Here is a 26,667-nt window from a genome sequence, read left to right as displayed (position 1 = left end):
GATGTGGGGCTCGATCCCATAACGCCGGGATCACGCCCTGAGCCGAAGGCAGACGCTTAACCGCTGTGCCACCCAGGCGCCCTTGAGCATGTGTTTTAATTGACTAACTCCAGTTACGCTTCAGAGGCTCTGGGAAGTCTATTAGCTGAGGGACCAGTAATACAACTACTCCAGCTCACCCAGGGGCAGCCCTGGGAAGCTGCAACCACGGGGGCCTTTCTGAAAATCTGCTCCCTCCAATCATGAACACACTCAGATGACACCTTCGAACAAACCAAGCACTTCCCTGATACCGTTTGTCACTTATTTCCAAGTGTCCATAGATACCGGCTTTGGTACTCTCTGCTATTCAAGGCTATAGATAGATTTTCAAAAGCCTGAGGCGAATCTTATTTGAAGAGGGATTAAAAGAAGTATGAAAACGCTTTTTAAAGACCATTTGATGGTTTAAGAAAAATGTCAATTACAGCTATATACATAGCTGTTACCTTGGAAATCATGCCCGTTCACTTCTTTAAGAACATAAAATACCTTTCCTTTAGGACAGATGCATGAGACTGAAGACAAGCTCAAATAGCCGTCTGATTGCAATCTCTTGCTCCGAATCTTATCTATAAAACCTGGTTGCAGATCTAATAAAAAAAAAAAGCTACAAAATATTTTGTTTAAAGGGGTTTTAAATGGGCTTTGGAGGAAAAGTCTCAGCACTTGTTTTTTTGTTGTGAAAGACAAAGTTGGACTTTTCTGTATTGGAAAGGGGATGATACGGTTTTATCGACTAAAAAGTTCTCTCTTACATAGTGACTGTTCTAAATATTGTTGGAAGCCTTTTGACTACTACTGCCAACTGATCTTAAATACAAAGCACTTTAAATGCCCTTAAAAGTGTTATATGTCAATTATGTCTCAATAAAGCTATTATATGAGAAACAGATTTAAAAATACTTATTAAATGGAAGTATAATTAACAGCAGCATATTAGTTTCAGGTGTACAATATAAGGATTCAATAATTCTATACATTCCTCAGTGTTCATCATAAGTGTCTCCTTTATTTCATCTCTCCCCTCACCCACCCACTGAGAAGATATTTGCAAGTGATATGAGAACTCAACATCAAAAATAATCAGATTTTAAAAATGTAAAGATTCAGCGGGCCTGAACAGATGATTTCCAAAGACGACACACAAATGGTAAATGGACACATGAAAAGACGCTCAATGTCACCAATCATCAGGGAACTGCAAATCAAAACCACAATGAGGCATCACCTTACACCTGTGAGAATGGCGAAAATAAAAAACCCAAGAGATACCAAGTATCGGCGAGGAAGAGGACGGAAGGGAACCCTCATGCACTGTTGGTGGGAATGCAAATTGGTACAGCCACTGTGAAAAATAGTATGGAGGTTCCTCAAAAAGTTAAAAATAAAATGACCAGAATGTAGTAATTCCACTACTGGGTATTTACCCATAGAAAATGACAACACGAATCCAGAAAAAGAAATACTTTTTAAAAAAGCAAACGTATTTGCTCAAAATGGAACGGGTCTGTAACCCGTAAGGAACACACCAGCGTGGAAACGACACACACATATACGTTGTCATTCCTTGAGGAGCTGAAGTCAAGCCGAAGTTGTAGAAAGGAGACCCAAAGCACAGGCACCTGGGCCTTGTCTGAGGTGTGCCGCTGTGCCTCAGACCTCAGGGATTGCCACGGCCCAGGGTAGGTGGCCTTGGGCCAATACGGTCTCCTTGACCTCTGTACCATATTGGTCTCGAGATCCCTTCTGCTGGGGTGAGTGGAGAGCCGGCCTCAGGACGGCCTGCCTGGAACGCCACCCAGGATGGCTGCCCAGCGCTTCCTGACAAACTCCAGATCCATTGCTCGTCACTCTGACCCACACTCGGTGCTGCCCTGGCATAGGAAATCTTCAGTACATGCTCCTTTGGGGATTTTTTTTCCCTTGGATAAAATATTGTTTTTTTTTATAATAAACACTGGGAGGGAGAAACCTCCATCTTTAGTACCTAAAACAAATCAGTCTGTTAATGACTTAAAGCCGTGTTTTAAAGAGGCATTTCCTAAGTCTATTTATAGCTCTCCAATAGCTGAGAAAGCAATTAGCTACATTGTAACCTCTTAGGCAGCATAACTGGCTTTACTAATTACATTCTCATTAACACTGTTTTATTTCACTGCTCTTGGTGGGAGCTCTTTAAACATCCCTTTGGCTGGTAGGCTACATGGGCGTCCTCTAGCCAGTCATACTGCTTAATTATTCACAGTGATTTCTTAATTTCTTATCAGAGGTGCCACACAAAAGAAAAAAAAACTAACAGGTGTCCCATAAAATAAAAATGCTTTAAGTAAAATTATGAATTTACCAATAGGATTTGAGATTTATCTGTGCTCAAGGAGATGAAAACCACCACAAGAAATGGGGCACTAACTCCACGTCATAGGGCCTAATATCTTTCTAGGTCTCTTTTACACTCTAACATGGAGTTGGAAAGGTAAACCTCTTAGGACTGCTGTGAAAACAAAGTTTTACAGGTGATAGAGGCTCCGTGAACAATGAGCTTCAAAAATGCTGCCATGACAGGTGCTTCCAGACACGCCCATCTGTCCGGAGGATTTAAAGCACAGTGAGAACCACGCTTTGACGTGCAGCTGCTGTCTGGTTTGGTCCATCTGCAGGTTCACAGGGACCTAGTTTCAATCTTTGCTTTCTACCTTCTCAATGTCTGCAATGGGCTCTGGGTGGAGAGTAGGGCCTGGGAGACCTGGAAGCCCCTCCTGGTTAATTTCTGAATGCTGCTGGCCACCATCGCAGCACCTGTGAGGGTGTGCGGGGATGGGGCTGCCGGTTGGCAACAAGGTCATTGGTTCTCCAGAAAGATTAGCTGGTAAAGGGGAAAGCAAGAGTGTGGCAGGTGTGTAGGGAAACAAAGGACCATTATCTTTTAAGAGTAGATCCCAGGGCTACCTTACAGTCCCAATTTAGGAATACCTACGAACTTTTGAGGTGTGTACTCTTTGAACTATCCACTTCACTTCTAAAAATTTACCTGACTGATGTAATTGCACAAGCAAAGATACATGCAAAGGGCATTCATTGCGGCATTATTTCAACTAGCAAAATATCAACTGCTTAAAAAAGACGAGAGATATATAGTCATGCGGAAAGACAGCGAAGATCGAAGTGAAAAGTCAGAGAACAATGTATAATGTGATTCATTTCAATCTTACAAAGAGGTACCGATATGCTTACATATGCAGATTGGTACCTGATGAAAAGGTAGGTCAAGGAATGGCACAGAATGCTTTTAAGCTGTTTAAACATATGAGTCTATATTTCATTTCTAATAAAAACCCAGTACCCCGAACCTAAAATGATACCCCTGTACAGAAAAGAGCTAACATCGCAAGCTTGAGACTGCTACTCCTGGAAAGGTCTGCTCATAAGGCTGACCCTTGGCTGGGGTCTGGGAACTTGATTTGGGGATGGTTTTCTGATGAGAATGGTTCACGGGGTTTGAATGGTTTATGCAAACAATGTGGTTCATGTTGAATATCTGCCTTCCTTCTGGGAGGCTGGAATTCTGGTACATGCTAGCCAAAGGGTGCCTGTGTAACTGACTCCCAATAACAACTCTGAGCCTTGGCTCAGACAAGCTGCCCCGGCCGATACTTCACACAACACACCACTGTGGCAATGAAGCACGTGTGTGCCACGCCACTGGGAAAGGACTCCTGGGAGCGCGGGCCTGGTTTCCCCTGGACCTCACCCCCGGCACTGTTCCCTTTGCTGACTGCTTTACACCCTTTTGGTCTAAGAAGTCACAGCCTCAAGTGTAACTATCTGCTGAGTTCTGGGAGTCATCTTAGCAAATAATTGAATTTGGGGGGTGGCCTTGGGGACTCCCAAATTTTTTTTTTCCATACCACCTTCTTGACCTTCACAGCATTACCAAAATTCACAATTAAACTATCTTTTCCACTGGACTGTAAGATCCATGAGGTTAACTATACGTATTTGTTACCACTACATAACACACAAATACCCAATAAAGGTGAAAAAATGTCAGTTACTAATAAAAGATGATCTGCTGGAGAGATTCCTCTTTTACTTTTCAAGATCCCTGAGAGACACTCAAAACAAAAATCAATACACTGGCAGAACCCAACACTGTATTTAAATGGAAAGTACCAGATTCTCTCCCACACCCCCCTCACTTGTGCTCCTACCTGAAAAGAGAAGCTTAGACAGTGAAGTTTCTCAGCCTCTGCGGCCACCGTGTCACTAACAGAGGAGGTCACAGGCCTGTAAGCATCTACGGACCGATGAGGCAAGGTGCCCTAAGAGCTCACACCATTTACTTCCTCTCTCCCTGTGGCTTGTGCCTCCCCTGTACGCACCTCCCTTCTCGAAGAATGGAAAAAGTCCTATTACCCACCATGGACGACAGTGCCACAGACTTGGCAAGCTGAGAGGTTAACCTTGTGCTGAATTTCAAAGTGATACTCACATTCACCCAGATTTCCCTCCATGACGACTCATTCCCCCATGTTGCCCATCTCCAGGGAGGACCCTAGGCAGGGGTCTGCCTTGAGCCGCCCACATGCTGGTACAGACTCAAAGCCTCCCTAAACCCCTTGCCTGGGGCCGTGGGATTTAACGGGCTGCACTCGCCCTTCTGTCCTTGGGTCTACTTTGCCAGGTGTATTTTCTCTGTTTCGGCATCTTGCCCTATTATGTTCATCTGAAGCTTATCTTCAAGAGCTATTAATCTGCCATTTCTAGTGTTATCAGGCCCCTGCAGCCAGTTCAAGAGCAGGAGGGCTGGGAGAAAGCCTCCCAAATCCTGGAGAGTCCGCTTTCTGGGTTTTCTCGGAAGGGCTGCAGCCCGCAGCAGCATACGCATCGTGCGTCGACCCTCGGGAACCGTGGTGCCCAGACACCCCCCGGCTGCCGGGCCCTCTCCCCACGCCTCCCCTCTTTTCAGCGACCGTGTGATTATCGGCCACTCGCGGCCCGCTGGGATGTAGGCACCTACAGGGCAGTCGGTCTGATCCAGCTGTGTACGATGCTGCGTCGGGGGCAGTGCCTCACAACACAGGCGTTTACTGTTTGTTCAGGTGCGTCAGTGCCTTGCTCCCTCTGCCTGTAGAGTGGACACAGTACTTGCTGTCTTTGTGATGCTCGTGAGAAGGAAATAAACCTATTCTGGAACGTTAACTATAAAGTGTCCCTCAATCCTACCCTTTCTTCCGTTGAACTTATCGCCTATAGGGAGGTTCTGTAGGCGCAACACAGAAACGAAAAGCACGGGTACCAGGATTTGAGGGACCCCTTCAAATCCCCCAAATTCAATTATTTGCTAAGATGACTCCCAGAACTCAGGGATCCCACCACCTGCAGGTAAGAGAGGACGACAAATGACCGCCAGTAACGTTTTCCTTGTTACACTCACTGCTGTCCCCCCTCCTGATGGTCACCTCTCTTAAGCCCCCCAACCCTCACACAGTCCCTCTATTACTGGTATCTTTCCCAGTCGCACTTGCCCTTCCACAGGGCCGTCCTCAACTGTGTTCAGATGGAAATAACCTGCGAGCCCCTTCACGCTCGCCCTGCCTGGCATCTCTGCTTCCCCCGCGTTCTGGAGTGGGGCCACCACCACCCACCCCCAGTCCTGCCGGGTCCTGCTGTGGACGGTCCCGCTCTGGCTCCCCGCCTCTGACGTCCTTTACCTTGCTGGCCTTCAGGATGTTCATCTGCTCTTCATACACCGTGTCTCTGTTTTTCTCCAGAAAGCCATCTGAAAGGTACTCCACCTGGGGCCCCAGAGGGAAACAGAAACAGGAGTCAAGTGCTTCAGCCTGACCGGGCACCTGTCACGGCTACTTGAGGACCCAAGTCTTCCATCTCATCCGTCCAGTGTTTTCTGACGAGTGGTGAGTAGCTGGGAAACCCACAGATGCTCCCATTTAAGATGCAAACCCAAGATGTGATCAGGATTTATACAGAGGAAACCGAGTATTCATTTTGTGGAAAAACACTGTTTTAAAAAAAGTTCCTGTAAGATGACCTAAGGTCTCCTTTGGGTGCTAAAAAGGCCATCAAATTAGAAGCTGCATTTTGTTTTTAATTTGAGAGATCGAGAGAGAGCGTGCATGTGAGCGTGTGTGCAGAGGGAGAGGGAGAGAGAAAACCTCAGACTCCACACTGAGCACAGAGCCAGACGTGGGGCTCAATCTCACAGCCCTGAGAACATGACCTGAGCTGAAATCAAGAGTTGGACGCTTCACTGACTGAGCCGCCCAGGCGCCCCTCGAGTCTGCATTTTAAGGAGATCCCAGGTGATTTATGTGCAGATTAAAATCTGGAAAGCATGGGCTAGGGCCAACAGAACAGAAATCCATGTAGGAAAATTCTGTGTACACCAGGTCCTGGGAAAGGAGCCACCCAACGAAGAGCACCATTCTGTCCTCATGCTTTCCTTCTCTCTCCAGGGTAGGTTCACGACTGTTTCACGTGCTCCTGTCCTCCCAGGAGAGAATAAATGTTTGTCCAGCACATGACTGCGGAGCTGTAGCCCCCCTCCCACCATCTGGGGCTCCGCCAATGTAGTGACAGTTTGATGTATCACAGAGGGGGTGTGGGGAGGGAAAGAGGNNNGACAAAGACCCTAAGAGACCTTCAGGCCACTTGAATTCCAGAGACACCACACCCTCTTATCCCTGAATCTCCGTAGGGTGGGGCTCCCAGAGCACCAAAGCCCATGGAGAGACTCACCTTGTCAGCAAAGTGGACGACAATGAAGGCTGTGTTGGACATGCGGGGTTTCTGGAAGTGCTGGCTGCCAGAGTGCCGGTCATAGAGCTTCTGAGCCCAATTCTGGTCAGTTCCTTTGGGAACCTGCAGAAACACGTAAGAGGACAGAGTGCTCTGTGAAGAGGACAAAGCAAGCAGAGAGCCATGGCAGAGGGAAATGGAGTCCACCAGTAAGCCAACCTCACAGGAGCTGGACCCCAGCTGGGCAAGGAGAACAAGATTTGGCCATGAGTGCTTTGGAGCCCGCACGGCCTGCTCTCAGCACGCGGGGTGGGTTGCTCCGGTGGTGTCCATGGGCGTGCTCTGAGCCTCAAAGAATCTTCTGGTTGATAGCTGCTGACAGGGTTAGGGGAGCATCAGTTTGGAGCCCAAGGGCACAGGAGCAGCGTCAGAACAAATCTGAAGACGTCTCCCCACCAAGTGGGCCAGTGACATCAGTGTCGTGACTGTGCCGTGCCCACTGCTAGTGCCACGCTTCTGCTCACTCAGCCCAACGCCTGCAGCGGGAAGCCCACCCTCTATCACTCAGCGAAACACCGTCCAGGCTCAGCTCAAGTCTGCCCTCTTCTCTGAAGCCCTTCCTGGCTACTCTTGATCTCACTTGGGAATTCCTCACAATTAAGCTCCTACACACACACTAATACAGTCCATCGTTGGGTTTTGTGTATTGCTTTGTCCCTACAAAGCCTAAGCTTGTTGGGCTCAAGGAGTATGCCTCACTGTTTTTTTTTTACCTGCCCCTCAAAGAACTCGGAAGCGGGTTCTGAGCACACATCGGGTGTTAAGGACCTAGCGAATGAGCTGCGCAGTACTTTCTCTGCTCTCCCCAAATTTAAATTAAGAAGTTTCACTACGTTAGGCATTCCGAAGGGCAGCCCCTTTCAGTATCTTCAGAGCTGGCTTCAAAAGTGAAACAGCACTTTGTTTCGTTGAAAATATAACACAGTCACTATAACCACCATTCGAATTGTCCGGGATGATGGTAACTCCTCCGGGGGGAGGTGAGCCCTCCGCTGTCATCCTTGAAGACCACTGCACGTACCCACTCCTCAGTTACAGCTCACAACTGGGCCTGCCCTTCATTACTTTACATTGTACATTTGCATGAGGCAGGACTGAAGGTGACCCTTACACCAGCCACTTAAAAGGGGTTTTATTTAGTAAACTAACAAAATCTGTGGCATAAGAAAAATGCCTACACACTTAAGAACAAATTTCTCAGATAGTAAGCAAACCAGATTTTTCTCCATATTCAATTTAGTGTGACCATTATTGAATACCCAGTGCTAAGTGCTGTAGGTAATTCAAGAAAACTTTTTCTTGACAGAGGCTATTAATTGTGTTGAGCAGACAAAATACATTGGATTCAGCACTTTCACATACACTGTTCTATATTAGTCTTCAAGCATTGCGTTTAGAAACACCAGGTACAGGGGAAGGTAGGGGTCAGCCGGGCAGGGCTATTGGAGGCGAGGCCAGAGGACAGGAAGCCAGTGGACCCACCAGTGGCAGGACTGGGGCAGACAGAACAGGAAGGGTAGGACGTGAAAACAAGACTCACTTCGGTCAACACATTTGCCAGAATCAAAATCCTCTTGTCTTGACAATGAAACTGGACTTCTGTTAGTAGACTCCATCATCCTACATCTTCCCTAATTCAGCTTGGCATGCATCAGTGACCAAAGCAGGAAAACAACAGTGGATACGTATTTCCTGACAAGGGTGTCGTTCCTTAACCACCACCCTCAATGGAAAGTAAGGACCAGCAGGAATTAACAATTTAGATTCTCAGACAATACTAACAGCAAATACCCATGGCACTTATCACTGGTCAGTTTTCTATACATTTTAGATGTATCAACTCATCTAATCCTCCCAAGAATCCTACCAGTTAGGCACTATATTTATACAATTTTACGGATGAAGAAACGGACACAGAGAGGTTAGGTAACTTGCCCAAGGTCACACAGCTGGGAAGCAGCAGAGCTGGGGTTCAAACTGGGCCAGGTTGACTCCCGAAGCATATGCTCCCTGCTACTGTGCTTTCCTGCCTGACAACAGAGATTTAAAAGCAGCCACAAAGTCAGGGTTAGATGGAAGGCACTTATCACCAAAAAGATTCGAAATAAGCACAGGAGAAAGAAAGCAAATCTTGTATTTTGATAAAATCTGGGTTGTGGTATCGGTAGCTCTGGAACGTGCTGAATCAAATACTTTAAAAAATACTACATGTGGCTTCATCCAAATGGCCTTCCTCTCTTCTCAAAATAACATTAAGAGGAGCCTGGATCCTAGCTCTGTCCTCATCTACGTGGGGACTGTCCCTCAGAGACCTAGTCCCTCTAACCTGCAGTGTTGGCCACTGGTCAGATCAAAAAACGCAGGTTTGAATGTATATGAGATGTCCAGAATAGGGCCAACCTTTAAAGACCGCAAATGGATGAGAGGCTGCCTTGGGCAGTGGGGGAAGGGGGAGTAATTGGGGGGGGGGGGGGAGGGAGAGTGACTGCGGGGGAGGGGGTGCTGACTGCTAATGGGTTCTGCTACTGTGGCACAACTCTGAACAGACTGGCACCCAGGCTGTATATGTTAAATGAGTGAATTTTATGGTATGTTAATTGCATCTCAATAAAGCTATTAAAATGCATTAATGCCCTGATTTTACTCTTTGTTATTGAAATTACAAAATTAAAAAAAAAAAAAAGGGAAGAGGGCCAGTCCTCAGGCTCCCCAAGCACCTCCCCCCCCCCAACAGCCTGCATCATAAACGGAGGGGCTCAGGTGCTCCCTGGCACCAGGGGCAGAGAGGGTGCCCTCTTGGACTCCTTCCCCACTCCTGGCTGCCACCCCCAATGCCCGTTCCAGGATCTTACTTTTCCATCTTCACAAAATGCCCCAATGTGTGCTTAGCAAAACACCAATTCCAGATCAACCCAACTACCCGTGGGGGGTCCTCCCTCACACCCCGGTGGCTGAGACCCCATGTCAACTCCTCTTTCCTTCATCAAGTCCTGCTGGTCATTTCCTATCATTCAGTATCACTGACCAAAAAAACAAAAACAAGAAAACCCACCACGTTTCACCGTGAGAGGGCACCTCTGGATGAGAACACTGTGCCCAGATGCAAGCAGGGAGCTGGCCTCAACTCCCCTCTCTACATGGTCTTTGACCCTCCCTATTGACAGGACAGCCATTCCCCTCCTTCTTGCACTCTCTCCCAGCTTCCAAGCTGCCCCCTCTTGGACAGGACGCATGTCCTCCTTCACAGGGAAGCAGAGGTTGCCAACCAAGCAGGAAATCCTGCTTTACATCCAGAAACCACCCCCCCACCCCTGCACCCAGCCTGCCCCTCCTACCTGCGACTTGTGGGAGGGAGCGCTTCTCCCCACCTGGGTCCTGTGCACTCACTGCCTGCCTCCTGTGAGTGCGTCCACCTGCCTTTCCTCTTACCGCCCCCTACCACAGCCGTGACTACTATGGGGGGGGTGGACGTCAAACCTGCCACTTCTGCTGCCTCACTTCATCTGCCCACAAAGTCGCAGAAGCCAGGCTGCCGCCCAGACAGCTCCCTGCCAAATTCTCTAACCCACAGGCTTGCTGCCAAAGGCAGGGCCCCCCTGAACCCCTCTGTGCCTTCCTGCCTGGACCGCATGAGGCTGCCTCCCTGCTCTCCTCTCTCCATCTCTACCTCGGCTTCCACACAGCGGCCAGCGACATCCATGAAGTTATTCACGTCTGACCACACCTGCCCCTGCCTCCCAGCCCTGCGAACCCAGAGCCTTCCAAGTCAGAACGCCCTCTCTGGACAGAGCCTCCTGTTCTGATGGTTCCTGCTTTCCAGCTTCTCCTGCCACCTCACAGGGTCTGGGCAGGGTGGACTACTGCAAGTCCTCCAACGGGACACTCCCTTTGCCCAGAAGGGCACCCACTTCGGACTTCTCTGCTTCAACGGCGCTTTAGGGGATGCTTCTCCCCTCAACACGCTCTCCGCAGTCACCTCCTCCTGATTTAACTCCCACCTCTGTCACCCTGGTGATGCAGCGCTTGCCTGACCCCTCGAGGTGCTGTGTGAAGGGCAGGGACTCAGATGCAGGAACGAGGGGTTTGTTGGGCAGGTGAAAGAGGAGAGGGGGGAAGGCCCCCTCACCTCCCTCCTGCTCCGGTTTCAGCCTGTTCACAAACATGCAGGACAAGGGGACCTCCGGGGCAACAAATCACGAACGCTCAGGGTTAATACCGAGTAAACCCTCCCGAGTGCGAGTGCGGGCTGGACCCAGGTGAGGAAGCAGAGGGCCCTCAGGATGCTGTCCCTCCGCTGCCTCAACAGGGCGTTACGGAAGGTCTGCCCTCCGCCAGCGATTCAGGCCGGGTCCCTAAAACAAAAGAATCCTACTCCCCCAGGGCAGAGCCTGCCTCCTGCCTCGGGACCTTCCTGTGGGTTCCCAACACCCACTCCCCACACGGAGAGCATTTGCTCCTTGAAAGCATTGCTTCCAGGGGTCAAGGTATCACTTTCAGATAATTCCTGCTGATGCCAACATGTCACTCATGAGGAAACACGCACTGACCTCTCCTATCCCATCAGCCCCAACGAGTTGTCTCCTCCTCCGAGACGGACATGGCTGGGACACAGGGAGGGCAGGGAATGCCCGGTCTGAATACGGCGTATGTGGCGCAGCACCCCAGCCCCACGGCAGCCTCAGAGAACACCGGGGATGGGAGAATTTTGTTTAAGAGCAGCCTGGAAATAAACACTTCCTATAAGCAAACACCCCGTATCCTGCCCCCCTGGTTACTGACGGAGCAGCTGTGGTTTGTGGCATGGTCTGGGGCTGACTACAAATCCGCGACTGCAAAAAGGCTTTCCACCTGAAGGAGCCCCGGGTGCTTTAACTCGCTGCTCGGTGAGCACCCGGTGCAGCTGCAGGCCTCCCTCACGGGCTCCGGGGAGAGCCACCCTGTGTGCTGCTCCTTTAAATCCATGCCCCCCCCCCCCCATATTTCTAATTTAACTCCCAGCTCACTGGCTCTGCCTGCCGCTGTGTCTCTTCTCCAGGAAAAGTGATTTTCCCAGTGGCTGCTTTTATAGCACGAGTCTAATCCTTCATGTGGCTTTGTGTCCTGTCACATGGGGGTCACAGAGCCCAATTCTTCACGGTGCAATCCCATTCTTTGTCATTCTGCAGCGCGTGTCTGAGCAGCAGCAGAGGAAAGGAACGCGGTCAGAGGCAGCTCCGCAGCCCCACGGGACAGTCCTGAGGGATGCACGGTGCCCAGCTGTGCCCCGCTCTGGGGGACTCCCTCCCTGCTCAGGCTCCAAGCCAGTGGCGCTGCCGAAGGGTGCAGCAGGCCTCCCTACTGTGCAGCGTTGGGCTTATGCAGTATGACTTCCCTACAGGCACACACACTCTCTTAATGTGTCCGAGGCCGGGAGTCGTGACAGAAGCACCACCACCTGTTGGTTCCCTCGAGTCCTGCTCCAAGCAGCTGCACTGAATCAGCCTCCAAGCCCAGAACACTTAACTCTGGGAGGAAAAGGTTTCCAGACCAGGGTTTTGTATTCTTCCTTAATTAGGTGCTCGTCTTGCCTGCCCTGCCCCCCTCCGTGGACTCAGCCGCTGCTGGGTTTCACCGTGTCCAGCCAGCAGGAGCAACACCCTCCCCCCTCCCAACACCAGCCTGACTGGCAGGAGATCCAGGTTCTCCTCAGACCTGCCCCTCCAAGGAGCCTCAGGGATAAGGAAGCAAGGAGACCTGACAGAACGGCCCTCTTTCTGCAGCACCATCCCCTTCCCTTGATTCTGCTCAGCTGTCGCTCTGCGGCCTTTGGGCTGTGGTCCAGGCCTCTGCCAGCCTGCTCTGGGCCCAGGGGGCACCGATCCCTGCCCACAGCCCTCCTGGGCCCCATTCACCCAGGCCCAGCCCCTCAGAGCACCATCCTGCCCCTTTTCATTCTTGCTGGCCAGTAGGGAGCACCCTTCCTCCCCTCCCGAGACCTGCAGACAGTAGGTACATAATACATTCAGCGTGTCTGACGGCAGGGGCAGGAATCTAAGGCAGATCCAGTCTTCAGCTGAAATCACCTGATTTTACAAAACTGACCCAGACAGAAGGCTCCACAGAGCACGAAGCAGAGATCATCCACACAGAGCTCGAGTTCCCATCAACCTCTCCAAAGTAAAACACATTCCAACAGGAAGACCCCGGCACTTTGCACGCAGTACCTGGGAACATCCAAGGCTGCCAAGTGCAGGGATTTGGGAAAGTTACCTTCCCAATTGTTGAATACGGTTTGCGGCTTGGGCCTCCAGGTGACCACTCTGCTTTTTCTGCTAAGGATCTCCCACCACCCTGGGATCCACCGGCTCCCCAGGCCCACACGACTCTGGTTTCCCCTTGCTGCCTTGCCTCCCCCACTCTGGACAGCAGTCTGAGGTCCCTGCACCTGTGCTCTTACCACCCTGACTTGACATTCCTGGGACCTGTTCTCTTGGGTAATGGCACCTCTCAGATCCTCAAACCATAAGCCAAAGCAAACCCACCCCGAGCGGTCCTTGTCTGCTGAAGGCAGGATAAATCACTGGAAATCAATTAGGCGGCTGCTTGATTCCCAGAATCCGTCATCCTGAAGCATTAGGCGTTTCTCTAAGAGGTGTTGTACGCAAGGAAGGAGAGACCACGCCCGGGGCCTTCTGTTACAGTTGGCGCTTCCAGAACAGCTAAGGTAGAGAGCAGTGCAAGATAAACCACCCGCTTCTTGTGCCTCCTCAGAGCCTCACAGGGTCTTAGCCTTCACCACCGGAGAGGGGACTGAAGAGCTGGAGTCCTGGAGCCAGGGCCTGGGGAGCTAGGCTGGCTCAGCTGCCAAGAGGCCCGGGGTGGACACAAGGACATGGTGTTGCCTTTGGGGTGGGACTGAGCACGCCTAGGCACACACCTGTCACACTGAGGAATTAGCCCTGCCTGGAGCTGACTCAGGACAAAGCCCACAGCTCTGAAGAAATGCTAAAAACCTTTACGAATGAAGATACGCAAGCTGTGCATTTCAGCATATTTCACTCCATCTTCTACTGTTCTAGTAACCATTCCTTTTCATTGTCAAAGCCAAAGAAACTAGGAGTACCCTCCTGGAAGGGAGACACCTCTTCCTCTAAACCATCAAGCCACACTCAATCCTTCGCAGGCAAGACATGGGAGGCCAGAAAGTAAAAGCAACTGGGTTTTTCCCTTGCAATATCAAGAATCATGTGGTTTCTACACGTTTTGAACAGAGTTTCTACTGCTAGAGGAATGTGACCCTCTTATCAGCAACCACCAAACTGGGTGAAATTCTGAAGATCATCGGATCCAACCCCTACTAATTCACAGAGCAGGAACCAAAGGCCAAAGAAGTTAGGTGATCAATAAAACCCAGATCCTCAGGGCGCCTGGGTGGCTCAGTCGCTTAGGCACCTGCCTTTGGCTCAGATTGTGGTCTCGGGGCCCTGGGATTGAGCCCTGCGTTGGGCTCCCCTGCTTAGTGGGGAGTCTGCTTTTCCCTCTGCCCCTAAGCCCCACTCATTCTCTCTTTCAAATATATACATCCTAAAAAAATAAAACCCAGATCCTTCTGCCCCACATTTCCAAGGCTGCCTGGTTCTCCCAATGCTGGCCGTTCAGGATATTCCTGTCCTACAAAGTAGACCCCACAAAAAGCTAGATGGAGGGAACCTATGGACCTCATCTGCCACCAAGCCATGCAGCTCTATCACTCATAAGACATCTGGTATGACAAACATGCCCTGGGCTTTTGACCTTCACTCTCTGGGGATGCCTGTCTAGATGTTGGGGTCTTTTTCTCGGCACCTAGGCCATCTGGGGCACCAAATCCACACCACCATTATATTGTGCCAGTTCATACCATCCAGTCTCTGCCAAGAGAGGTACGCACTCACCAACACAGTTACCCTCCAGCATCTAGCATGGACATGAAGGTTTCACTCGGCACACTAAATGTGGGCTAACTGCAAATGAAATGCCAGCTTTGAGACCGCAGCACACTCCCTTGCAGCACACAGCTGTCCCCAGCACCTCCCCCAACTGGAACTGAACTAATACAGTGAGTGCATCGTCAGTTTTACCTTACACTCTTCATCCAACAGGTCCAAGATGCCCAGCTTCGCTTCTATGAGGTCAATACAAGGTTGGTTATCATAAAAATCAATCAAGGTCCAAGGGATCTGCTCCTTCATATATTCTTCTTGCTCTAGTTTGAATACGTGCTAGGGTAAGAAGTGAAAGGTCAAGGTTAGTGAGCTGTGGGCACCACCTGACGTTTATCTCCCCTGAGCTCCAACCACGTGAGCTCGGATACACGCAGAGAAGGGTGTATACCCATCAGAAAAGGTTGGGGCGCTAAGTCACAGTCATGACTGCAGAAAAGGAGAGCTCAGTTAGGTGATCCCCATTCCCATGAAGAGCCCTTCTCTAGAATATTCTAGTAATCAACTGGCTTGCAATTCGGCAAATACCCCAGAAGCCCAGGATCAGGAGGCGTGGGAGTCAAAACCAAGGGGAAGATCATTTACCCTCTCAACCCAGTGCCCCATTCAAACTTCCTCCTGAGCAGCAGGGAATGCCTTCCTAAAGCTGGGGCACCACCAACACACAAAGAGAAGGCTGGGGCAGAGCCAGAGCCTGCGGACCCTGGATGGAAGAGAACTGCCCCAGGCTGTGGCTCCCAGGGCGAGAGGTATCCCCGCCCGACCCCCAGGTCCAGGAGGCAAGTGTACCGAGTTGAACTGCTGCTGTAGCTTCTCGTTCGCATAGTTGATACAGAACTGCTCAAAGCTGTTGACCTCAAATGTCTCAAACCTGCAGAATGGAAAGAGAGGACAAAGGGGCATTTGTCTCACCGAAGGAATCACTGGGACTTCCAAGAAGGCCACTCTCATCTCCAATCTCTGCCTCCCCACCCCCCGCTCTACGTTCAACTCCGGCACTGAAGTCCCTCACAAGCCTGGGAGGGGGGGCATTCCACCCAGAGGGGGTGTTTTGTTTTTTTTTTTTCCAATTCACACAATGGCCCCTCATGGGCTGGAGTGTCCCCCCACCCAACACAAATGAGCCACAATTTAACCAATTCTTATGATAGGTCATTTTGGTTCTTTTCCTGATGTTTAGCTGCTATCAACGATGGGGCAAATGTTGTATACACATCTCTGAATTCATGATTCAAAGGACACTATCATCCTAGCAGAATCCCCATGTCAGAATACAGTTTCTTGAGAGATAGAAGAAAATTAACTTCCAGAAAGATGGAACCAATTCATGTTACCACCCCACACCCACCCCAGCCTCCCAATGCATGTAAGTGTCTAGTTGAGGATGTTTTATTTTCTAAATTCATTTTCATGAAGTTCAAGTTTACACACAATTCAAGGACCATCAGATGTGCAGCTTAGAAACTGGCAGGAAGGGGAAGAACTGATATGGGGGAAGGTTTGCCAGACACAAGGGAGGAAGTCAGTAAGGCAATTATTACTGCAGTAATGATCTCACAAGAACAATCAGGGCGTGACTTAAGCTGGTGGTGACCGAGTAATGAAAAGGATCGGAAGACACTAGGGACGGAAAAATGAGAGGGCTTCAAGCGACCAATGGGGCATGGAGGCGAGATTCACCCACACAACCGAACGGCCATGGTAAAGCTCGCCAAGCCAGAGCAGCCGAGCAGAATCAGGGCGTTAGCTACAAATGAGAGGGGCCATCTTGTACACTGGGCAGTGTCATCGGGCCGAGGCAGCGGAGGGGCAGAAGGAGCCTTTTTCTCACTCGCACCACTGGAAGGATGAGCACCTACTGAGCACTCGGCCCCACAAGTTTCAAGAGTTCTCTCACTTGTTCGGTGCCCACGACAAGTCCATTCTACAAGTGGAAAAAACTAAGGCGCGGGAGATGAAATTCTCTTCCAAGTCAGTATGCAGAAGAGTCAGTATGTGATCCCAGAGAGTGATTTCTGAGGCCACAGTCTTAATTTAAAAGAGTTTCATTAAGAAAAGGAGGAAAAGACTGGGGCGCCTGGGTGGCACAGCAGTTAAGTGTCTGCCTTTGGCTCAGGGCGTGATCCCGGCGTTATGGGATCGAGCCCCACATCAGGCTCCTCTGCTATGAGCCTGCTTCTTCCTCTCCCACTCCCCGTGCTTGTGTTCCCTCTCTCGCTGGCTGTCTCTATCTCTGTCGAATAAATAAAATCTTTAAAAAAAAAAAAAAAGAAAAGAAAAGAAAAGGAGGAAAAGATCAGGGAAGGGCAGTGGACAAGGATACTTCCCAGGAAAGGAGTGGGAGTATCAATGAGGGACCAGGGGTCGGGGGCACACAGGCTTCAGCCTCCCCATAACCTTACAATTTTACCCCCTCATTCTTCAGTATACACAACTAAATTTTCTCAATCTTATGTAAAGTTATTCCTGTCTTCCCCAATAGACTGTGCTCCCTAATTACCACTCCCAAACAAGAGATGTCGGAGCTGCGGGCTGGTGGCATTGGAGAGGCACCACCCAATAGAGGATAAATGCATCAGGGAGCCAACGGGGCCATGTCAGTGCCCAGAAAACAACAGGCTTCTCCCCACTCTCGTGCCCACCTCCCCTGCCAAGGTATAAGACATGGAGAAGTGGAGAGTCATTTTGAGATCAAAGGAGTCAACTGTTTGGACACAACCATATTAAAAAACAGCCTTTGGTCATGCCCACATAGGAGAAATAATTGTAGGTTAATAAAAGAAGATCAAAGATGGACGTCCAGGCAGGAAGGAGCTGCATCTGGGCCATGCAGGACGGGGGCACTGTGCCTGTCGGTTGTCCTGCTGCACTGCAGCCCCTTCAGTCCAGGTGACGCCCCTAGACATGGAGTTCTGTCACTTAGAACCTCATTTCCTCCTCCACCGCACCCCAAGACAGGTTGCTGACCACCGGCAAAGCCCCAGAGGAAATCTAATAAAACCTACAGGAAAGACAAAAGAGCCAGCCTAGCAATTGGCCAGGTAACAGCAATCAGGTGTACGTGCAGGGCTTGGACCGAGCTCTACAGATAAAAGATTTAAGTATCTCCCACTTGTCATTTTTTAAAGGTTTATGTTGGTAGCACTCCACCAAGAACATTCTCATTAATTTGAGATGGCCTAAAATTAGCTCATAATTTCCCTATTTCGAAGATAGGATCTGGTAACAATTCCTCTGCCATCTAGTGTAATTACTGTAATGCCTGAAGGGCCAGAGATGAATGAGGGGTCTGGGTAGCTTGGAAAACGTCTAAGATAACTGACCTCAGAAAGCCACAGGCAGAGAGATAGGGCAACGTCTCTACAATAGGATTATATCTGTAGTAATTCTTCCCATCAACAGAATGATTTTTTTTTAAATAAACACAATGGATCAATTTATAGTTCACAACATTAAACTGTCACAAAAATTTATATACTAGAGGGAATTGGATTTCTCCTGTACAATCAATGTTGAGAATATTTAGACCAGAATCCTTGGGTGGGAGGAAAGTCAAAACACAGAATAATACTTGATGCTGAGACCCAAAGTCTGTACTCATGTTGGTACAACCATCACCCCTACCTTCACGATGCCCCTAGCCCTGAAATGTAGAAGAGGATGGAATTTCCTTCTGGGTCTGCTCCAGTATCAGGGTGTGGTAAAGGCCACAAATGTCTCTAAACATAAGGTAGCATCTGTCGGAAAGTGGAGTAGCAATAAAAGGAGGTCAGACAGGCCCTCTGAGTTAATTATTAACCTCCACAAACCTCTTGCTCCGTAAAGGAAGCCATGCAATGCTTTGAAGGCTGGAAAAACAGTTCTTGCCCTAGAGCATGGCTCAAAGGAACCCAACTTCTCAGTTCAGTCTCTTCTACCAAAGGTCAAATGACAAAATACAGGTTGTAGGTTGTATAATAAGGGGAGGCTGCCAGGGAATGGGTATTAAAAGTTGGACAAATCCCGTCAAGGTCTCTCCCCCCCGCCCCCGAGGCCCATGAAACTTCACAAGGGCATCCTGTGGTCTGTTCACGAGGCCAGCCCCCCGATCTCTTTACTAAATCATCTTGGGATGCTGGCTGTACCCCAGCATGGCAGGACTTGCACTCCGCTCCTGGGCTTCTCTGAGCCTAGATGCGCCCACACAGGATTTGACCTTCAGGGAGGGCACAGTACTAGGCACTGCTCACATCCCAAGGCCAAAATGATTATTCTACTGGAGAACCTAAGTCCATTTACTTTGCAGTGTGCTCCAATTCCCTGCTCCTCTTCATGCCAGGAACCCTGGTGTAGGACAGAGAAACGCCCGCCATGTGGAAATCCTCTCCCAGCCCACCAGTCAACTGTCTCAACTGCAAGGGTGGCAAAAGAATGATCAGGAAGACCAGAGGAACCCAGTATATGCAAACTCCCAAGGAACAGAGGTTTGATGTATTACAGGACTTCAGTGGTGGGTGAGCTCATAGGGGTGATGGCACAGAGAGAACAGCGACTTCATCTGAGCCTTGAGTATGTATGGGTGTCTGGCTCCAGCCACAAGCCCAAGAGCTAAGTCAGAGAAATTCTGGAAGGTTGAGATGGACTTTAGAGCAACTGGAGTTACAAGGCTCTCCTGGGAGTCTCAAAGATTCCAGGGCAAACCCCAATGGCTTCAGCGATCTGCTAGATCTGACAATACTAGGGCCAGCCATGCATGCTCACCCTGAAGACGACCTGTCCAGGGATCTGGGCTGCCCACGTCCGGTCCACTGTTTATAGGCTGGAAGGAAAACGCCACTGACCTTTCCCCCTCCATTCACCACGAAACCTTTTCATACTGGTCAGAGAGGAGCTAGGTAATCTTCTCTGAATAACTAAATTGGAATTGTAAAATTAAGTCCATTTTGAAGACTGAGACCAAGAAAACAAATAGCCTTTAAAATGAAGGCAAACAGTGGGCCTAAGAAGTCTACTCAAAATAGATCATTAAAGGTAACTTATGTATAGTAGGAAGTATTTGCAGATCATATTTCTAATAAGGAGTTAATATCCAGAATATACAAAGAGCTCTTACAACTCAACAAAGAGCAAATAACGCAAAAAAAAAAAAAAAAAAAAAAAAAAAAAAAAAAAAAAAAAAAAAAAAAAAAAAAAACGGGCAAAGGACTTGAACATTTTTCCAAAGACAACATATGAATGGCCAAGATGCGTGTGAAAAATGAGCAACATCACTAATCATTACAGAAATGTAAATTAAAACTGCAAGGAGAGATTACTTCATACCTATTAGGATAGCTACGACCAAAACAAAAGAGCAAGTGTTGTCAAGGATGTGAAGAAACGGAAACACTTGTGCTCTATTGATAGGAAAGCAAGGTGGTGCCGTCACTATGGAAAACAATCTCCAGGGTCCTCAAAAAATTAAAAACAGAACTGCCATCTGATCCAACAATCCCACTGCTGGGTGTACGCTGAAAAGAATTAAAAGGAGGTATTTGCACACCCTTGTTCATTGTAGCATTGTTCACAATAGCCCAGAGGTAAAAGAAACCCAAACATCCATCAGCTGATGGGTAAGAGTGGGTAAACAAAACGTGGTGTATACACGCACTGGAGCATTATTCAGCTTTAAAAAAGGAAATTCTGCCACAGGCTGCAACACGGATGAGTCTTGAGGACATTATACTCAGTAACAAGTCAGTCACAAAAAGACTAATGTACAATTCCACTTACATAGACACCTAAGGTGGTCCTAAGTCACAGAAACCGTGTGGAATGGTGGTTGCCAGGGACTGGTGGGAGGGAGAAATGGGAGCTCTTCAATGGGTATAAAGTTTCAGTTTTCCAACACGAAGAGCTCTGGAATTCTGTTTTGCAACAATGTGGATATACTTACCACCACCGAACTGTGCAGGTAAAAATGGTTAAGATGGGGGATGTGCCTGGGTGGCTCAGTTAAGCATCTATCTTCCGCTCAGGTCATAATCTCAGGGTCTTGGAATCGAGTCCTGCTTCTAGCTCCCTGCTCAGTGAGGTGTCTGCTTCTCCTTCTCCCTCTGCCCCTCCCCCTGCTCATTCCTGCATGTGTTTTCGCTCTCTCAAATAAATAACTAAAATCTTTTTTTTTTTTAATGGTTAAGGTGGTAAATTTTATATTAGGTGCTTTTCCAGCTACAGTTTAAAAAATTATTTTAAAAAATATTGTTAAAAAGCACTGAGTAGAGTTGGATGCTAGTATTAAAGTCAGGAAATACCACAAGAAACAGAAAATAATGTGAGAGCTGAGGAGAGAAAATCCCAGCAAACCTCACTTCCTGCCTCCTGGGGCTGCCCCCCCCCCCAATGTTCCTCCGTATTAGGCATGAATCTCCACCCTGCCTTCCTCCACAAGCCTCCTAGGCCAATTGCCCTCATCAGGAACGGGCCAGCCCCAGCCAAAGCCCCTGCCACTTTGGCCTGTTGAAGGCTCAAGTCAAAGACAAATGCCTTTTCCCCAAATTGAAGCTATTTTTCTTCAGGAGCAGAGAGGAATGAAGGATTGCAATTACAATTCCTCAAGCCTGCAGAGGCAAGCGCTGGCTAATGTAACATGAACAGGAAAGCCTGGCCAAAAGTTGCCTGGCTCTGTCCTGTTAATTTCCATCCCCTGCCTGGTAAGAAACAGCCGCAGGCAGCGTCATGGATCCTTACTGAAGGGAAAGAGCTGGTCTCAGGTTGGCGAAACAGCTCCGTGGGTGTTGCTTGCTTTGCACTTTCTGGAGCTGAGGCAGGAGAGCAAGTTGTAGGGAAACCATCCTTCTTGTCAGGACACTGAGTGTCAGGAAACGGTCAGGAGAACCTGGGGGCCTGGCCTCTGAGCAGCGGCTCCCCGCAGTTGTGCCATTTGTCTCGGGGCTGACAGCCTTTTCTACTGTCCGAACCACCAGTTAGAACATCATGCTGAGGAGAAGTACCTATGGGTGATGCTGGTTCACGCACTGTTTTCTTATCTACAAAGAAAGGAGTATTCACTCTGGCTGCTGATTCTGTAGTAACATTTTAAACATTTATAGAAAATTCTGGAGTGGCTCCCCCACCCCACAGAACTCTTCTCAGTTGTTTCTAGAAGGAGCTCGACTGGTGAGCCAATAACTCCCTGAATAGGGGCTACAGTTCATCGGGGGACAGTTATCCCACTAGTTACTAATTAGTGTCTACTTGTTGGGGAGGGGGTGGCAATCCCACTCTCATTTGCTAGCTTTGCACATCTGTAACCTGATTAAGAGGGAGATAATTCCTTATTCCTTTCTTCTTAATGAATGGGGTTTAATGTATTCAGAAGCACATCCCCACCATCCTTCCCATCCTTCCCAGCTTCCACATGTCACTCTTTTTGCTCACAGATGACAAGAAAGAAGATAGACGAAGACTTTAGGTCATCCCAAGGGCATCTTCTATGTGTACCACATCTCCCTGTCTTAGGGCTGAGACACAATGAGACCATGGAGAGGTGGCCTCTCCCTCTTTCTCTCTCCAGTGTTCAGTGGTCAGGGACTTGGGTAGACAACTCAAAAAATAAAATAGTGCTTCAGTTTTCCGAGGCCATAGAGATGAATTGCTCCTTAGAATCCTTTCCCACAGTCACATTATGAATAAAGTGTAAAGACAGGAATCAGTTTGGAATTGGGGGGGGGTGGGTTGGAGAAGACAACAAGTAGAAGAGTGTTAGATGTGACACTTGTCCCAGATAAAGGAGGGATGGCCACATTATTAAAAAAAAAAAAAAGATTCAGTGGCTTTCTGGAAGGTGTCTGAAGTCCAAGGGAAAGGAGACAGACACCAGGATTACAAAGGGGAGAGGACAGTAAAGAGCTCAGCCCAACTTCCACCCAACGTGGTCATCTTCCAGATAGAGAAACAATGTCACTAACCGGACGGAGCAGAAACAGTACCTCCAGGTTCAAGTGAGCTGCCTGCCTATGGTGAAGTGTTTGGTTTTAACCTCCTAAGAGTTCATGACGTACCCTCTGGCCAGAAGAGAGAGCCTAGGCCAGTGCGAATTTATACAGTAATTTCTCGGCAGACTCGAACTGCTGAGGAGCATGCTTATGGACATTCAGGGAAAGTCTCTAAGTGCTTTCTTGGCAACAGATGGCCCAGAGAGAGAGCCAGCTCATTAACTCTGAGCCCACCCCATATCTAACCCGCCATCTTGAACTCTGCCTAGAGGGCATGAACGTGGCACTACCCTGAGCCTATGGAGGAATATGGCCTGGATCTCTGCAGAAAAGAGTGCATCGCTTTGCAAACAGGACCACTTTGTGACACAGTTCGAAAAGGGAAATGAGCGCCTGAGAAAGAACAAGGATTTTAAAGAGAAAATAAAACAACGTAGCATGTCTGAAGGAAGCACAAAGGGTAGGAAACTTCTCAAGGACACCAGCCCGTGGCCCTACGGCGGGACCTTGCTCTCACTGGACAGCTGTCGGATGTTCCCAGAGGAAGCCACAGCCACTCCAAGAGGAGGGGGCACGCGCAGGTCAGGAGACCGAGTTCTTAGGATTCCCACCTCACCACGGGCCAATCTACTCAAACCACAGACAAGCCTTCTCTGAAATCAATTTCTCCCCTCGGGGCAATCACAGGACTGGTGGGAGAACAGACTCAACGATGAAAAGTAAACAGCAAACAGAAGCACAAAATGCCAGCTTGCGCGAGCCCAGCGGGCATCTCCAGACCCAGCAGCATGACACGCCAGCAAGGAGCAAAGCTGTTCACGGGGGATGCCCGGGGCGCCGCTAAGACAGCAGGGAACCATAACAGAGGTGAGTGTAGGGAGCACTGAAGTCACGATGTTTTTACATGTCCGTCACAGTTACAGGAGCCTACCTGGTCATCTTCAAAGATCAAAATCGCAGTAAATTAGATTCTTGCGTAAGTACAGTTAGGGAATCGGGTCAAAGGCTGCAGCGGAGTTTCCCTGGGTCTTACTTCAGATGCGAACACTAAAGGTCAGGTGTTTTGGGGACCCAATTTCCTGACAGTACTCATGACGGAATAACAGAACTGCCGACAGTGAGGAGGTAGGTTCCCAGGGTACGGCCTGTTCTATGCTCTCCGCAGAGAATCAGGAGGGGCTGAGCACAAAGCAGGCACTCGGCAGCCAGAAGGAGAAATGGCCCGTACCCGGTGCTTGGATTAAACCCCGAAGCACCCTGAAGACGCATCCTCCTGCTTCCCGCGCTGCTGGTTCACCAGCTAGGACGTTTCCTTTCCACGCCTTGCTTTTCCCACCATCGTGACAGTGCCCCTGTTCCCAAAGGTGCCGCCCCCGCCTCCCATATTTTAGTCCCTGCCTTTAAAAGACCCAGTTCAAACCCCACCTTCCACGTAAAGCTTTCCCTGGTGGTGCCTACGAGCATGCCCTCTCCTGCCTCGACGCTCATCCCACACTGAGCGTCCAAACCCTCAAATGGACTCCGCCAGAATTTCTTCTGTTGACTCTGTTGTGTTATGTAGCTCATGTGTGTGCCTCTGTTCGTCAGCGGGACGCCTTTGTGACACCAGCAATCAAGTTTCCTTCTTCCACATCCTCCACACCCTGCAACATGGTTTGATTTGAAACCTGGCGGTGAGCAAGAGCAGCGGAATGTAACTAGGACTGCCTACCTTTGCTGGGGGAGGTGGCCACTTCCAGGAAGTTCTCTTTGCTCTAGTCTCAACGTAAGGCAAGTGCCAGCCCATCAACCCGCTAAGCAGTTGTTCCCACTAGAGCAGCCCTGGTCTTACAACTCTGCACTTCCATGGGTCTCAATTTCTATTTTAAGACAGAAGCCATCACCTTCTGTGATATGAAGACCCAGGAGGATTCAATCTATTATTAGCTTAAAGAGGGCAAGACATTGATCGTAAAAGAGGTGCAAAGGAGTTTGCAAAGGAGGACATGTAATTTCAAAGAACTCTACAAGGATCTGGGAAGAACCTCAGAGAGACTATGGCTCAATGCTTCACTTTAAGCTATGGAGACAGAAGACCAGAAGGGGGCTGTGATCTATGGAGCCTCACCCAGCGAGCTGGGGCCAGCCTTGAGTTAAAACGCCTGTCTCCTGAAGCCTAGTCAGGTAGATTTTCCACTGAGCCACGTTGCCTCTCCCTGCAAAAGACGCTGTAACAAATAACAGTCCTTGCCATTAGGCTAGAATTCTGAAAGGAAAAGAAGCCTCTCACACAAGTCTTACAGCACTGGGCAAAATCATGGTATTACAATAACCATCTTGATGCGGAATATAGTGAATGAGGTCAGATGGCAGGTTTCAGTATAACAGCTGAGACACAAAGCCTGAAATTATGTTCAGAGCAGCTTCTGGTCCAACGTTGGGCAAGACCCTTCCCTCTCTGGGCCCATTTCCCAGTTGTGAAGAACGGTGTGTACAGGGCTTATCCATGGAGGAGCTACTGGGGTTTTGATGGGGGCCATTCTTCTTTGGAACTTTCCTCTGTACTGTCGGACACCAGCATCCCTGACCTCGGGCCACTAGGTGCCAGCAGAGACCCCAGTCATTGTGACAACCAAAAAATGCTCCCTGGTTGAGAACCAGGGAGCTGGGGGAGCTCTCCAAGACCTCCTGCCAACCCTGAAATGCCAGCAGGAAGACACAACCATCAGGCGGAGTGAAAGGAGGCTGGGCGCAGGCCTACCCGTAGATGTCCAGGACGCCAATGAAGGAGTGTTGCTTGAGAGGTGTGTGCAGGGCCTTGTTGATGTGCTCCACAATCCAGCCGAACAGTTGGGCATAGATGTGCTTGGCTAGGGCATTGCGTGCATTGACCACCTGCTGCAGGGACATAGGCTTGACATAGGTCTCGGAGGTGGTGACCAGCTTGCGATGGCAGAGCCAGTGCTCCATCTGACTGTGCTCCACCCCCAGCAGTCGGCAGAAGTTGTTTAGGTGTTCATCCTGGGGCTGGAAGAGACACAGGGGATGGTTTCAGGAGGGGAGAGGAGGCAAGCCCACCACGTGCCCTCTCCCCCAGGGGCAGAATGAGCCCAGCCAGCACCGCAGACCCACGTTATCCCTAGCCGCAGCACTGGCGGCTCGTGTACTCTCACACCAAGTGGAGGAACAAGCTGGGCGCCAAGAGTGTTCCTCCAACTGACCATTACACCAAATGACCAGGGCTTTGAAAACCAAAAGCTTTCTCAACTTTTCCTCTGCCCTCCTCCACTGCCAGCTGGCTGCCAAGTCAGAGGCTGGAGAGAATCCCTTGAGTGAAGGGAGCAGAATGAGAATTGATAACTTAGGGATGGATAAATCCATTAGGAATAAGGAGCCAGAAGGCAGCAGGAATCGTACAAAGCAGCAGATGCAGAATCACGGTAAATGTAGTTTCCATCTGTGGAGTCCCACACACAGGGCTGAGCACGGAAAGAAGTCCTCACGTTCCAGCATTACCCTTGACCCGCAGCACCCGGTCTAACAGCTGCACGTTCTGAAATGAGTGGAGCTGAACCAACTGGACATCTTCCCCACACGGACACTGCACTGTGCCAAGCCGACTGTCCTGCACGGTAGCCGCAGTGATAGTAAGTAAGACATACCTGGTGTTCTACCCTTAAAGCCCTTGCTGCCTGGGGAAAGCAGCCAACCAACGTGGAAAGCTAGGATAAACAGCAAGAACGGAGAACAACTTTGACCCAAGAAGAGCCATCTGGAACACTGCAACTGGTACCACCTACCCTTTTAGAGCTGGAGGGAAAACGAAGAATTCCTCCCGAAAACCCTTCTCTATAGCGATAAGCGGCATCCTCCCACCCAGCGTACTCAGCTGCCTCCGATCTCGACCCTCGTTT

The 26,667-nt window shown here is 49.4% G+C and overlaps 1 protein-coding gene across 1 annotated transcript in view; it reads right to left on the bottom strand.

The window, feature by feature from the left end:
- Positions 1-25,742, bottom strand: part of MYO5B (myosin VB) — a 118,704-nt gene extending 92,962 nt beyond the window's left edge. Inside the window, exons 1-5 of the mRNA XM_040632520.1 lie at positions 25,515-25,742; positions 15,609-15,690; positions 14,958-15,098; positions 6,799-6,921; positions 5,754-5,837 (exon numbers count right to left, since the gene is read on the bottom strand). Coding sequence (XP_040488454.1) covers positions 5,754-5,837; positions 6,799-6,921; positions 14,958-15,098; positions 15,609-15,690; positions 25,515-25,723 — 639 coding nt within the window. The 5' untranslated portion in view covers positions 25,724-25,742. The remainder of the gene's footprint in view (positions 1-5,753; positions 5,838-6,798; positions 6,922-14,957; positions 15,099-15,608; positions 15,691-25,514) is intronic.
- Between the last annotated feature and the right edge of the window lie 925 nt (positions 25,743-26,667).

Source organism: Ursus maritimus, unplaced genomic scaffold (assembly GCF_017311325.1).
Source record: "Ursus maritimus isolate PB19 unplaced genomic scaffold, ASM1731132v1 scaffold_18, whole genome shotgun sequence".
Lineage (NCBI taxonomy): Eukaryota > Metazoa > Chordata > Mammalia > Carnivora > Ursidae > Ursus > Ursus maritimus.
This window is presented reverse-complemented; position numbering and strand designations above follow the sequence as displayed.